The 13561-nt window shown below is 58.1% G+C and overlaps 1 protein-coding gene across 1 annotated transcript in view; it reads left to right on the plus strand.

Annotated features, from left to right (window-relative positions):
- LOC140406554 (lysine-specific demethylase 2B-like) overlaps positions 1-13226 on the plus strand; it is a gene marked incomplete at both ends in the record, with an annotated part of 117029 nt that extends 103803 nt beyond the window's left edge. Inside the window, one exon of the mRNA XM_072494551.1 lies at positions 13190-13226. Coding sequence (XP_072350652.1) covers positions 13190-13226 — 37 coding nt within the window. The remainder of the gene's footprint in view (positions 1-13189) is intronic.
- Positions 13227-13561: the final 335 nt, after the last annotated feature.

The following is a 13561-nucleotide window of genomic DNA, read 5'->3' on the forward strand; positions in this document are numbered from 1 at the left end:
GCTGCACTGTCAGAGTGTCAGTACTGAGGGAGTGCTGCACTGTCAGAGGGTCAGTACTGAGGGAGTGCTGCACTGTCAGAGGGTCAGTACTGAGGGAGTGCGGTACTGTCAGAGGGTCAGTACTGAGGGAGTGCCACACTGTCAGAGGGTCAGTACTGAGGGAGTGCTGCACTGTCAGAGGGTCAGTACTGAGGGAGTGCGGTACTGTCAGAGGGTCAGTACTGAGGGAGTGCCACACTGTCAGACGGTCAGTACTGATGGGGTGCCGCACTATCAGATGGTCAGTACTGAGGGAGTGCTGCACTGTCAGAGGGTCAGTACTGAGGGAGTGCGGTACTGTCAGAGGGTCAGTACTGAGGGAGTGCAGCACTGTCAGAGGGTCAGTGCTGAGAGAGTGCTGCACTGTCAGAGGGTCAGTACTGAGGGAGTGCGGTACTGTCAGAGGGTCAGTACTGAGGGAGTGCCGCACTGTCAGAGGGTCAGTACTGAGGGAGTGCTGCACAGTCAAAGGGTCAGTACTGAGAGAGTGCCGCACTGTCGGAGGGTCAGTGCTGAGGGAGTGTTGCACTGTCAGAGGGTCAGTACTGAGGGAGTGCTGCACTGTCAGAGGGTCAGTACTGAGGGAGTGCTGCACTGTCAGAGGGTCAGTACTGAGGGAGCGCTGCACTGTCAGAGGGCCAGTACTGAGGGAGTGCTGCACTGTCAGAGGGTCAGTACTGAGGGAGTACTGCACTGTCCGAGGGTCAGTACTGAGGGAGTGCCGCACTGTCAGAGGGTCAGTACTGAGGTAGTGCCGCACTGTCAGAGGGTCAGTACTGAGGGAGTGCCGCACTGTCAGAGGGTCAGTACTGAGGGAGTGCCGCACTGTCAGAGGGTCAGTACTGAGGTAGTGCCGCACTGTCAGAGGGTCAGTACTGAGGTAGTGCCGCACTGTCAGAGGCTCAGTACTGAGGGAGTGCCGCACTGTCAGAGGGTCAGTACTGAGGTAGTGCCGCACTGTCAGAGGGTCAGTACTGAGGTAGTGCCGCACTGTCAGAGGGTCAGTACTGAGGGAGTGCTGCACTGTCAGAGGATCAGTACTGAGGGAGTGCTGCACTGTCAGAGGGTCAGAACTGAGGGAGTGCCGCACTGTCAGAGGGTCAGTACTGAGGGAGTGCTGCACTGTCAGAGGGTCAGAACTGAGGGAGTGCTGCACTGTCAGAGAGTCAGTACTGAGGTAGTGCCGCACTGTCAGAGGGTCAGTACTGAGGTAGTGCCGCACTGTCAGAGGCTCAGTACTGAGGGAGTGCCGCACTGTCAGAGGATCAGTACTGAGAGAGTGCCGCACTGTCAGAGGGTCAGAACTGAGGGAGTGCTGCACTGTCAGAGGGTCAGTACTGAGGGAGTGCCGCACTGTCAGACGGTCAGTACTGAGGGAGTGCTGCACTGTCAGAGAGTCAGTACTGAGAGAGCACTGCACTGTCAGAGGATCAGTACTGAGAGAGTGCCGCACTGTCAGAGGGTCAGAACTGAGGGAGTGCTGCACTGTCAGAGGGTCAGTACTGAGGGAGTGCCGCACTGTCAGACGGTCAGTACTGAGGGAGTGCTGCACTGTCAGAGGGTCAGTACTGAGGGAGTGCTGCACTGTCAGAGGGTCAGTACTGAGGGAGTGCCGCACTGTCAGAGGGTCAGTACTGAGGGAGTGCCGCACTGTCAGAGGGTCAGTACTGAGGGAGTGCCGCACTGTCAGAGGGTCAGTACTGAGGTAGTGCCGCACTGTCAGCGGGTCAGTACTGAGGGAGTGCTGCACTGTCAGAGGGCCAGTACTGAGGTAGTGCCGCACTGTCAGAGGGTCAGTACTGAGGGAGTGCCGCACTGTCAGAGGGTCAGTACTGAGGGAGTGCTGCACTGTCAGAGGGTCAGTACTGAGGGAGTGCTGCACTGTCAGAGGGTCAGTACTGAGGGAGCTCCGCACTGTCAGAGGGTCAGTACTGAGGGAGTGCTGCACTGTCAGAGGGTCAGTACTGAGGGAGTGCTGCACTGTCAGAGGGTCAGCACTGAGGGAGCGCTGCACTGTCAGAGGGTCAGTACTGAGGGAGTGCTGCACTGTCAGAGGGTCAGTACTGAGGGAGTGCTGCACTGTCAGAGGGTCAGTACTGAGGGAGTGCCGCACTGTCAGAGGGTCAGTACTGAGGGAGTGCCGCACTGTCAGAGGGTCAGTACTGAGGGAGTGCCGCACTGTCAGAGGGTCAGTACTGAGGGAGTGCTGCACTGTCAGAGGGTCAGTACTGAGGGAGTGCTGCACTGTCAGAGGGTCAGTACTGAGGGAGCTCCGCACTGTCAGAGGGTCAGTACTGAGGGAGTGCTGCACTGTCAGAGGGTCAGTACTGAGGGAGTGCTGCACTGTCAGAGGGTCAGTACTGAGGGAGAGCCGCACTGTCAGAGGGTCAGTACTGAGGGAGTGCTGCACTGTCAGAGGGTCAGTACTGAGGGAGTGCTGCACTGTCAGAGGGTCAGTACTGAGGGGGTGCCGCACAGTCAGAGGGTCAGTACTGAGGGAGTGCTGCACTGTCAGAGGGGCAGTACTGAGGGAGTGCCGCACAGTCAGAGGGTCAGTACTGAGGGAGTGCGGCATTGTCAGAGGGTCAGTACTGAGGGAGTGCCGCACTGTCAGAGGGTCAGTACTGAGGGAGTGCCGCACAGTCAGAGGGTCAGTACTGAGGGAGTGCTGCACTGTCAGAGGGTCAGTACTGAGGGAGTGCTGCACTGTCAGAGGGTCAGTACTGAGGGAGTGCTGCACTGTCAGAGGGTCAGTACTGAGGGAGTGCGGCATTGTCAGAGGGTCAGTGCTGAGGGAGTGCTGCACTGTCAGAGGGTCAGTACTGAGGGAGTGCTGCACTGTCAGAGGGTCAGTACTGAGGGAGTGCTGCACTGTCAGAGGGTCAGTACTGAGGGAGTGCTGCACTGTCAGAGGGTCAGTACTGAGGGAGTGCTGCACTGTCAGAGGGACAGTACTGAGGGAGTGCTGCACTGTCAGAGGGACAGTACTGAGGGAGTGCTGCACTGTCAGAGGGTCAGTACTGAGGGAGTGCTGCACTGTCAGAGGGTCAGTACTGAGGGAGTGCTGCACTGTCAGAGTGTCAGTACTGAGGGAGTGCTGCACTGTCAGAGGGTCAGTACTGAGGGAGTGCTGCACTGTCAGAGGGTCAGTACTGAGGGAGTGCGGTACTGTCAGAGGGTCAGTACTGAGGGAGTGCCACACTGTCAGAGGGTCAGTACTGAGGGAGTGCTGCACTGTCAGAGGGTCAGTACTGAGGGAGTGCGGTACTGTCAGAGGGTCAGTACTGAGGGAGTGCCACACTGTCAGACGGTCAGTACTGATGGGGGTGCCGCACTATCAGATGGTCAGTACTGAGGGAGTGCTGCACTGTCAGAGGGTCAGTACTGAGGGAGTGCGGTACTGTCAGAGGGTCAGTACTGAGGGAGTGCAGCACTGTCAGAGGGTCAGTGCTGAGAGAGTGCTGCACTGTCAGAGGGTCAGTACTGAGGGAGTGCGGTACTGTCAGAGGGTCAGTACTGAGGGAGTGCCGCACTGTCAGAGGGTCAGTACTGAGGGAGTGCTGCACAGTCAAAGGGTCAGTACTGAGAGAGTGCCGCACTGTCGGAGGGTCAGTGCTGAGGGAGTGTTGCACTGTCAGAGGGTCAGTACTGAGGGAGTGCTGCACTGTCAGAGGGTCAGTACTGAGGGAGTGCTGCACTGTCAGAGGGTCAGTACTGAGGGAGCGCTGCACTGTCAGAGGGCCAGTACTGAGGGAGTGCTGCACTGTCAGAGGGTCAGTACTGAGGGAGTACTGCACTGTCCGAGGGTCAGTACTGAGGGAGTGCCGCACTGTCAGAGGGTCAGTACTGAGGTAGTGCCGCACTGTCAGAGGGTCAGTACTGAGGGAGTGCCGCACTGTCAGAGGGTCAGTACTGAGGGAGTGCCGCACTGTCAGAGGGTCAGTACTGAGGTAGTGCCGCACTGTCAGAGGGTCAGTACTGAGGTAGTGCCGCACTGTCAGAGGCTCAGTACTGAGGGAGTGCCGCACTGTCAGAGGGTCAGTACTGAGGTAGTGCCGCACTGTCAGAGGGTCAGTACTGAGGTAGTGCCGCACTGTCAGAGGGTCAGTACTGAGGGAGTGCTGCACTGTCAGAGGATCAGTACTGAGGGAGTGCTGCACTGTCAGAGGGTCAGAACTGAGGGAGTGCCGCACTGTCAGAGGGTCAGTACTGAGGGAGTGCTGCACTGTCAGAGGGTCAGAACTGAGGGAGTGCTGCACTGTCAGAGAGTCAGTACTGAGGTAGTGCCGCACTGTCAGAGGGTCAGTACTGAGGTAGTGCCGCACTGTCAGAGGCTCAGTACTGAGGGAGTGCCGCACTGTCAGAGGATCAGTACTGAGAGAGTGCCGCACTGTCAGAGGGTCAGAACTGAGGGAGTGCTGCACTGTCAGAGGGTCAGTACTGAGGGAGTGCCGCACTGTCAGACGGTCAGTACTGAGGGAGTGCTGCACTGTCAGAGAGTCAGTACTGAGAGAGCACTGCACTGTCAGAGGATCAGTACTGAGAGAGTGCCGCACTGTCAGAGGGTCAGAACTGAGGGAGTGCTGCACTGTCAGAGGGTCAGTACTGAGGGAGTGCCGCACTGTCAGACGGTCAGTACTGAGGGAGTGCTGCACTGTCAGAGGGTCAGTACTGAGGGAGTGCTGCACTGTCAGAGGGTCAGTACTGAGGGAGTGCCGCACTGTCAGAGGGTCAGTACTGAGGGAGTGCCGCACTGTCAGAGGGTCAGTACTGAGGGAGTGCCGCACTGTCAGAGGGTCAGTACTGAGGTAGTGCCGCACTGTCAGCGGGTCAGTACTGAGGGAGTGCTGCACTGTCAGAGGGCCAGTACTGAGGTAGTGCCGCACTGTCAGAGGCTCAGTACTGAGGGAGTGCCGCACTGTCAGAGGGTCAGTACTGAGGGAGTGCCGCACTGTGGGAGGGTCAGTACTGAGGGAGTGCCGCACTGTCAGAGGGTCAGTACTGAGGGAGTGCTGCACTGTCAGAGGGTCAGTACTGAGGGAGTGCCGCACTGTGGGAGGGTCAGTACTGAGGGAGTGCCGCACTGTCAGAGGGTCAGTACTGAGGGAGTGCTGCACTGTCAGAGGGTCAGTACTGAGGGAGTGCTGCACTGTCAGAGGGTCAGTACTGAGGGAGAGCCGCACTGTCAGAGGGTCAGTACTGAGGGAGTGCTGCACTGTCAGAGGGTCAGTACTGAGGGAGTGCTGCACTGTCAGAGGGTCAGTACTGAGGGGGTGCCGCACAGTCAGAGGGTCAGTACTGAGGGAGTGCTGCACTGTCAGAGGGGCAGTACTGAGGGAGTGCCGCACAGTCAGAGGGTCAGTACTGAGGGAGTGCGGCATTGTCAGAGGGTCAGTACTGAGGGAGTGCCGCACTGTCAGAGGGTCAGTACTGAGGGAGTGCCGCACAGTCAGAGGGTCAGTACTGAGGGAGTGCTGCACTGTCAGAGGGTCAGTACTGAGGGAGTGCTGCACTGTCAGAGGGTCAGTACTGAGGGAGTGCTGCACTGTCAGAGGGTCAGTACTGAGGGAGTGCGGCATTGTCAGAGGGTCAGTGCTGAGGGAGTGCTGCACTGTCAGAGGGTCAGTACTGAGGGAGTGCTGCACTGTCAGAGGGTCAGTACTGAGGGAGTGCTGCACTGTCAGAGGGTCAGTACTGAGGGAGTGCTGCACTGTCAGAGGGTCAGTACTGAGGGAGTGCTGCACTGTCAGAGGGACAGTACTGAGGGAGTGCTGCACTGTCAGAGGGACAGTACTGAGGGAGTGCTGCACTGTCAGAGGGTCAGTACTGAGGGAGTGCTGCACTGTCAGAGGGTCAGTACTGAGGGAGTGCTGCACTGTCAGAGTGTCAGTACTGAGGGAGTGCTGCACTGTCAGAGGGTCAGTACTGAGGGAGTGCTGCACTGTCAGAGGGTCAGTACTGAGGGAGTGCGGGTACTGTCAGAGGGTCAGTACTGAGGGAGTGCCACACTGTCAGAGGGTCAGTACTGAGGGAGTGCTGCACTGTCAGAGGGTCAGTACTGAGGGAGTGCGGTACTGTCAGAGGGTCAGTACTGAGGGAGTGCCACACTGTCAGACGGTCAGTACTGATGGGGTGCCGCACTATCAGATGGTCAGTACTGAGGGAGTGCTGCACTGTCAGAGGGTCAGTACTGAGGGAGTGCGGTACTGTCAGAGGGTCAGTACTGAGGGAGTGCAGCACTGTCAGAGGGTCAGTGCTGAGAGAGTGCTGCACTGTCAGAGGGTCAGTACTGAGGGAGTGCGGTACTGTCAGAGGGTCAGTACTGAGGGAGTGCCGCACTGTCAGAGGGTCAGTACTGAGGGAGTGCTGCACAGTCAAAGGGTCAGTACTGAGAGAGTGCCGCACTGTCGGAGGGTCAGTGCTGAGGGAGTGTTGCACTGTCAGAGGGTCAGTACTGAGGGAGTGCTGCACTGTCAGAGGGTCAGTACTGAGGGAGTGCTGCACTGTCAGAGGGTCAGTACTGAGGGAGCGCTGCACTGTCAGAGGGCCAGTACTGAGGGAGTGCTGCACTGTCAGAGGGTCAGTACTGAGGGAGTACTGCACTGTCCGAGGGTCAGTACTGAGGGAGTGCCGCACTGTCAGAGGGTCAGTACTGAGGTAGTGCCGCACTGTCAGAGGGTCAGTACTGAGGTAGTGCCGCACTGTCAGAGGGTCAGTACTGAGGGAGTGCTGCACTGTCAGAGGATCAGTACTGAGGGAGTGCTGCACTGTCAGAGGGTCAGAACTGAGGGAGTGCCGCACTGTCAGAGGGTCAGTACTGAGGGAGTGCTGCACTGTCAGAGGGTCAGAACTGAGGGAGTGCTGCACTGTCAGAGAGTCAGTACTGAGGTAGTGCCGCACTGTCAGAGGGTCAGTACTGAGGTAGTGCCGCACTGTCAGAGGCTCAGTACTGAGGGAGTGCCGCACTGTCAGAGGATCAGTACTGAGAGAGTGCCGCACTGTCAGAGGGTCAGAACTGAGGGAGTGCTGCACTGTCAGAGGGTCAGTACTGAGGGAGTGCCGCACTGTCAGACGGTCAGTACTGAGGGAGTGCTGCACTGTCAGAGAGTCAGTACTGAGAGAGCACTGCACTGTCAGAGGATCAGTACTGAGAGAGTGCCGCACTGTCAGAGGGTCAGAACTGAGGGAGTGCTGCACTGTCAGAGGGTCAGTACTGAGGGAGTGCCGCACTGTCAGACGGTCAGTACTGAGGGAGTGCTGCACTGTCAGAGGGTCAGTACTGAGGGAGTGCTGCACTGTCAGAGGGTCAGTACTGAGGGAGTGCCGCACTGTCAGAGGGTCAGTACTGAGGGAGTGCCGCACTGTCAGAGGGTCAGTACTGAGGGAGTGCCGCACTGTCAGAGGGTCAGTACTGAGGTAGTGCCGCACTGTCAGCGGGTCAGTACTGAGGGAGTGCTGCACTGTCAGAGGGCCAGTACTGAGGTAGTGCCGCACTGTCAGAGGCTCAGTACTGAGGGAGTGCCGCACTGTCAGAGGGTCAGTACTGAGGGAGTGCCGCACTGTGGGAGGGTCAGTACTGAGGGAGTGCCGCACTGTCAGAGGGTCAGTACTGAGGGAGTGCTGCACTGTCAGAGGGTCAGTACTGAGGGAGTGCTGCACTGTCAGAGGGTCAGTACTGAGGGAGTGCCGCACTGTCAGAGGGTCAGTACTGAGAGAGTGCGGTACTGTCAGAGGGTCAGTACTGAGGGAGTGCCGCACTGTCAGAGGGTCAGTACTGAGGGAGTGCTGCACTGTCAGAGGGTCAGTACTGAGAGAGTGCTGCACTGTCAGAGGGTCAGTACTGAGGGAGTGCTGCACTGTCAGAGGGTCAGTACTGAGAGAGTGCTGCACTGTCAGAGGGTCAGTACTGAGGGAGTGTTGCACTGTCAGAGGGTCAGTACTGAGGGAGTGCTGCACTGTCAGAGAGTCCGTACTGAGGGAGTGCTGCACTGTCAGAGGGTCAGTACTGAGGGAGTGCTGCACTGTCAGAGGATCAGTACTGAGGGAGTGCTGCACTGTCAGAGGGTCAGAACTGAGGGAGAGCTGCAATGTCAGAGGGTCAGTACTGAGGGAGTGCTGCACAGTCAGAGGGTCAGTACTGAGGGAGTACCGCACTGTCAGAGGGTCAGTACTGAGGGAGTGCCGCACTGTCAGAGGGTCAGTACTGAGGTAGTGCCGCACTGTCAGAGGGTCAGTACTGAGGGAGTGCCGCACTGTCAGAGGGTCAGTACTGAGGTAGTGCCGCACTGTCAGAGGGTCAGTACTGAGGTAGTGCCGCACTGTCAGAGGCTCAGTACTGAGGGAGTGCCGCACTGTCAGAGGGTCATACTGAGGGAGTGCCGCACTGTGGGAGGGTCAGTACTGAGGGAGTGCCGCACTGTCAGAGGGTCAGTACTGAGGGAGTGCTGCACTGTCAGAGCGTCAGTACTGAGGGAGTGCTGCACTGTCAGAGGGTCAGTACTGAGGGAGTGCCGCACTGTGGGAGGGTCAGTACTGAGGGAGTGCCGCACTGTCAGAGGGTCAGTACTGAGGGAGTGCCGCACTGTCAGAGGGTCAGTACTGAGGGAGTGCTGCACTGTCAGAGCGTCAGTACTGAGGGAGTGCTGCACTGTCTAAGAGGGTCAGTACTGAGTGAGTGCTGCACTGTCAGAGGGTCAGTACTGAGGGAGAGCTGCACTGTCCGAGGGTCAGTACTGAGGGAGTTCCGCACTGTCAGAGGGTATGTACTGAGGGAGAGCTGCACTGTCAGAGGATCAGTACTGAGGGAGTGCTGCACTGTCAGAGGGTCAGAACTGAGGGAGAGCTGCAATGTCAGAGGGTCAGTACTGAGGGAGTGCTGCACAGTCAGAGGGTCAGTACTGAGGGAGTGCCGCACTGTCAGAGGGTCAGTACTGAGGTAGTGCCGCACTGTCAGAGGGTCAGTACTGAGGGAGTACCGCACTGTCAGAGGGTCAGTACTGAGGGAGTGCCGCACTGTCAGAGGGTCAGTACTGAGGTAGTGCCGCACTGTCAGAGGGTCAGTACTGAGGGAGTGCCGCACTGTCAGAGGGTCAGTACTGAGGTAGTGCCGCACTGTCAGAGGGTCAGTACTGAGGTAGTGCCGCACTGTCAGAGGCTCAGTACTGAGGGAGTGCCGCACTGTCAGAGGGTCATACTGAGGGAGTGCCGCACTGTGGGAGGGTCAGTACTGAGGGAGTGCCGCACTGTGGGAGGGTCAGTACTGAGGGAGTGCCGCACTGTCAGAGGGTCAGTACTGAGGGAGTGCTGCACTGTCAGAGGGTCAGTACTGAGGGAGTGCTGCACTGTCAGAGGGTCAGTACTGAGGGAGTGCCGCACTGTCAGAGGGTCAGTACTGAGAGAGTGCTGCACTGTCAGAGGGTCAGTACTGAGGGAGTGCTGCACTGTCAGAGGATCAGTACTGAGGGAGTGCTGCACTGTCAGAGGGTCAGAACTGAGGGAGAGCTGCAATGTCAGAGGGTCAGTACTGAGGGAGTGCTGCACAGTCAGAGGGTCAGTACTGAGGGAGTACCGCACTGTCAGAGGGTCAGTACTGAGGGAGTGCCGCACTGTCAGAGGGTCAGTACTGAGGTAGTGCCGCACTGTCAGAGGGTCAGTACTGAGGGAGTGCCGCACTGTCAGAGGGTCAGTACTGAGGTAGTGCCGCACTGTCAGAGGGTCAGTACTGAGGTAGTGCCGCACTGTCAGAGGCTCAGTACTGAGGGAGTGCCGCACTGTCAGAGGGTCATACTGAGGGAGTGCCGCACTGTGGGAGGGTCAGTACTGAGGGAGTGCTGCACTGTCAGAGCGTCAGTACTGAGGGAGTGCTGCACTGTCAGAGGGTCAGTACTGAGGGAGTGCCGCACTGTGGGAGGGTCAGTACTGAGGGAGTGCCGCACTGTCAGAGGGTCAGTACTGAGGGAGTGCCGCACTGTCAGAGGGTCAGTACTGAGGGAGTGCTGCACTGTCAGAGCGTCAGTACTGAGGGAGTGCTGCACTGTCTAAGAGGGTCAGTACTGAGTGAGTGCTGCACTGTCAGAGGGTCAGTACTGAGGGAGAGCTGCACTGTCCGAGGGTCAGTACTGAGGGAGTTCCGCACTGTCAGAGGGTATGTACTGAGGGAGAGCTGCACTGTCAGAGGATCAGTACTGAGGGAGTGCTGCACTGTCAGAGGGTCAGAACTGAGGGAGAGCTGCAATGTCAGAGGGTCAGTACTGAGGGAGTGCTGCACAGTCAGAGGGTCAGTACTGAGGGAGTGCCGCACTGTCAGAGGGTCAGTACTGAGGTAGTGCCGCACTGTCAGAGGGTCAGTACTGAGGGAGTACCGCACTGTCAGAGGGTCAGTACTGAGGGAGTGCCGCACTGTCAGAGGGGTCAGTACTGAGGTAGTGCCGCACTGTCAGAGGGTCAGTACTGAGGGAGTGCCGCACTGTCAGAGGGTCAGTACTGAGGTAGTGCCGCACTGTCAGAGGGTCAGTACTGAGGTAGTGCCGCACTGTCAGAGGCTCAGTACTGAGGGAGTGCCGCACTGTCAGAGGGTCATACTGAGGGAGTGCCGCACTGTGGGAGGGTCAGTACTGAGGGAGTGCCGCACTGTCAGAGGGTCAGTACTGAGGGAGTGCTGCACTGTCAGAGCGTCAGTACTGAGGGAGTGCTGCACTGTCAGAGGGTCAGTACTGAGGGAGTGCCGCACTGTGGGAGGGTCAGTACTGAGGGAGTGCCGCACTGTGGGAGGGTCAGTACTGAGGGAGTGCCGCACTGTCAGAGGGTCAGTACTGAGGGAGTGCCGCACTGTCAGAGGGTCAGTACTGAGGGAGTGCTGCACTGTCAGAGCGTCAGTACTGAGGGAGTGCTGCACTGTCTAAGAGGGTCAGTACTGAGGGAGTGCTGCACTGTCTAAGAGGGTCAGTACTGAGGGAGTGCTGCACTGTCAGAGGGTCAGTACTGAGGGAGAGCTGCACTGTCCGAGGGTCAGTACTGAGGGAGTTCCGCACTGTCAGAGGGTATGTACTGAGGGAGAGCTGCACTGTCCGAGGGTCAGTACTGAGGGAGTTCCGCACTGTCCGAGGGTCAGTACTGAGGGAGTGCTGCACTGTCGTAGGGTCAGTACTGAGGGAGTGCCGCACTGTCAGAGGGTCAGTACTGATGGAGTGCCACACTGTCAGAGGGGAAGTACTGAGGGAGTGCTGCACTGTCAGAGGGTCAGTACTGAGGGAGTGCTGCACTGTCAGAGGGTCAGTACTGAGGGAGCGCCGCACTGTCAGAATGTCAGTACTGAGGGAGTGCCGGACTGTCAGAGGGTCAGTACTGAGGGAGTGCCGCACTGTCAGAGGGTCAGTACTGAGGGAGTGCCGGACTGTCAGAGGGTCAGTACTGAGGGAGTGCCGCACTGTCAGAGGGTCAGTACTGAGGGAGTGCCGGACTGTCAGAATGTCAGTACTGAGGGAGTGCTGCACAGTCAGAGGGTCAGTACTGAGGGAGTGCTGCACTGTCAGAGGGTCAGTACTGAGGGAGTGCTGCACTGTCATAGGGTCAGTACTGAGGGAGTGCCGCACTGTCAGAGGGTCAGTACTGAGGGAGTGCTGCACTGTCAGAGGGTCAGTACTGAGGGAGTGCTGCATGGTCAGAGGGTCAGTACTGAGGGAGTGCTGCACTGTCAGAGGGTCAGTGCTGTGGGAGTGCCGCACTGTCAGAGGGTCAGTACTGAGGGAGAGCTGCACTGTCAGAGGGTCAGTACTGAGGGAGTGCCGCACTGTCACAATGTCAGTACTGAGGGAGCGCCGCACTGTCAGAGGGTCAGTGCTGAGGGAGTGCCGCACTGTCCGAGGGTCAGTACTGAGGGAGTGCTGCACTGTCAGAGGGTCAGTACTGAGGGGAGTGCCGCACTGTCAGAGGGTCAGTACTGAGGGAGCAGTGCCGCACTGTCAGACGGTCAGTACTGAGGGAGTGCGCACTGTCAGACGGTCAGTACTGAGGGAGTGCCGCACTGTCAGAGGGGTCAGTACTGAGGGAGTGCCGCACTGTCAGAGGGTCAGTACTGATGGAGTGCCGCACTCTCAGAGGGGAAGTACTGAGGGAGTTGCTGCACTGTCAGAGGGTCAGTACTGAGGGAGTGCTGCACTGTCAGGAGGGTCAGTCCTGAGGGAGTACTGCACTGTCAGAGGTCAGTACTGAGTGAGTGCTGCACTGTCAGAATGTCAGTGCTGTGGGGAGTACTGCACTGTCAGAGGGTCAGTACTGACGGAGTGCTGCACTGTCAGAGGGTCAGTACTGAGGGAGTGCCGGACTGTCAGAGGGTCAGCACTGAGGGAGTGCTGCACTGTCAGTGGGTCAGCACTGAGGGAGTGCCGCACTGTCAGAGGGTCAGTACTGAGGGAGTGCCGGACTGTCAGAGGGTCAGCACTGAGGGAGTGCTGCACTGTCAGAGGGTCAGTGCTGAGGGAGTGCCGCACTGTCAGAGGGGTCAGTACTGACGGGAGTGCTGCACTGTCAGAGGGTCAGTACTGAGGGAGTGCCGCACTGTCAGAGGGTCAGTACTGAGGGAGTGCCGCACTGTCAGAGGGTCAGTACTGAGGGAGTGCTGCACTGTCAGAGGGTCAGTACTGAGGGAGTGCCGCACTGTCAGAGGGTCAGTACTGAGGGAGTGCCGCACTGTCAGAGGGTCAGTACTGAGGGAGTGCGCACTGTCAGAGGGTCAGTACTGAGGGAGTGCCGCACTGTCAGAGGGTCAGAACTGAGGGAGTGCCGCACTGTCAGAGTGTCAGTACTGAGGGAGTGCCGCACTGTCAGAGGGCAGTACTGAGGGAGTGCCGCACTGTCACAGGGTCAGTACTGGAGGAGTGCTGCACTGTCAGAGGGTCAGTACTGAGGGCGTGCCGCACTGTCCAGAGGGTCAGTACTGAGGGCGTGCCGCACTGTCAGAGGGTCAGTACTGAGGGAGTACCGCACTGTCAGAGGGTCAGTACTGAGGGAGTGCTGCACTGTCAGAGGGTCAGTACTGAGGGAGTGCTGCACTGTCAGAGGGTCAGTACTGAGGGAGTGCCGCACTGTCAGAGGGTCAGTTCTGAGGATCACCCTGCTATAATTGTTCCTTCATTCTGTTTTGTGTTCACAGATAAAGTTTGAGCGGGAACAGATTCTTTTGCGAACCGGTAAGTGTTTTTATGGGGTTGAATTGTATTTCGATTTGACCTTGATTTGGTGACCAATCCGTTAGTAATCCGGAAGTTGAATACAGCTGAATCCTTTGTCCTTGCTCTCGTCATGACTTGCACCAGAATTCGAAACACCTGCAACAAATTCAACTTTGGCCAAGACATTGACAGGCGGAAATTAAGGAATTATCAGCCCCGTGCCCTTGTAACGGGGGGGGGGGTGACATATCTACCTGCATCACTTGTCTCGAGTGTCAAGCAGCATATTCTTGCAAAACTCAATGCAGAATGTCAACCGTTAGACGTGGTGGCGTGAGTGGGCAGCCCTGAGC

The sequence above is a fragment of the Scyliorhinus torazame genome, unplaced genomic scaffold (assembly GCF_047496885.1).
Source record: "Scyliorhinus torazame isolate Kashiwa2021f unplaced genomic scaffold, sScyTor2.1 scaffold_602, whole genome shotgun sequence".
In the NCBI taxonomy this organism is placed as follows: Eukaryota; Metazoa; Chordata; class Chondrichthyes; order Carcharhiniformes; family Scyliorhinidae; genus Scyliorhinus; species Scyliorhinus torazame.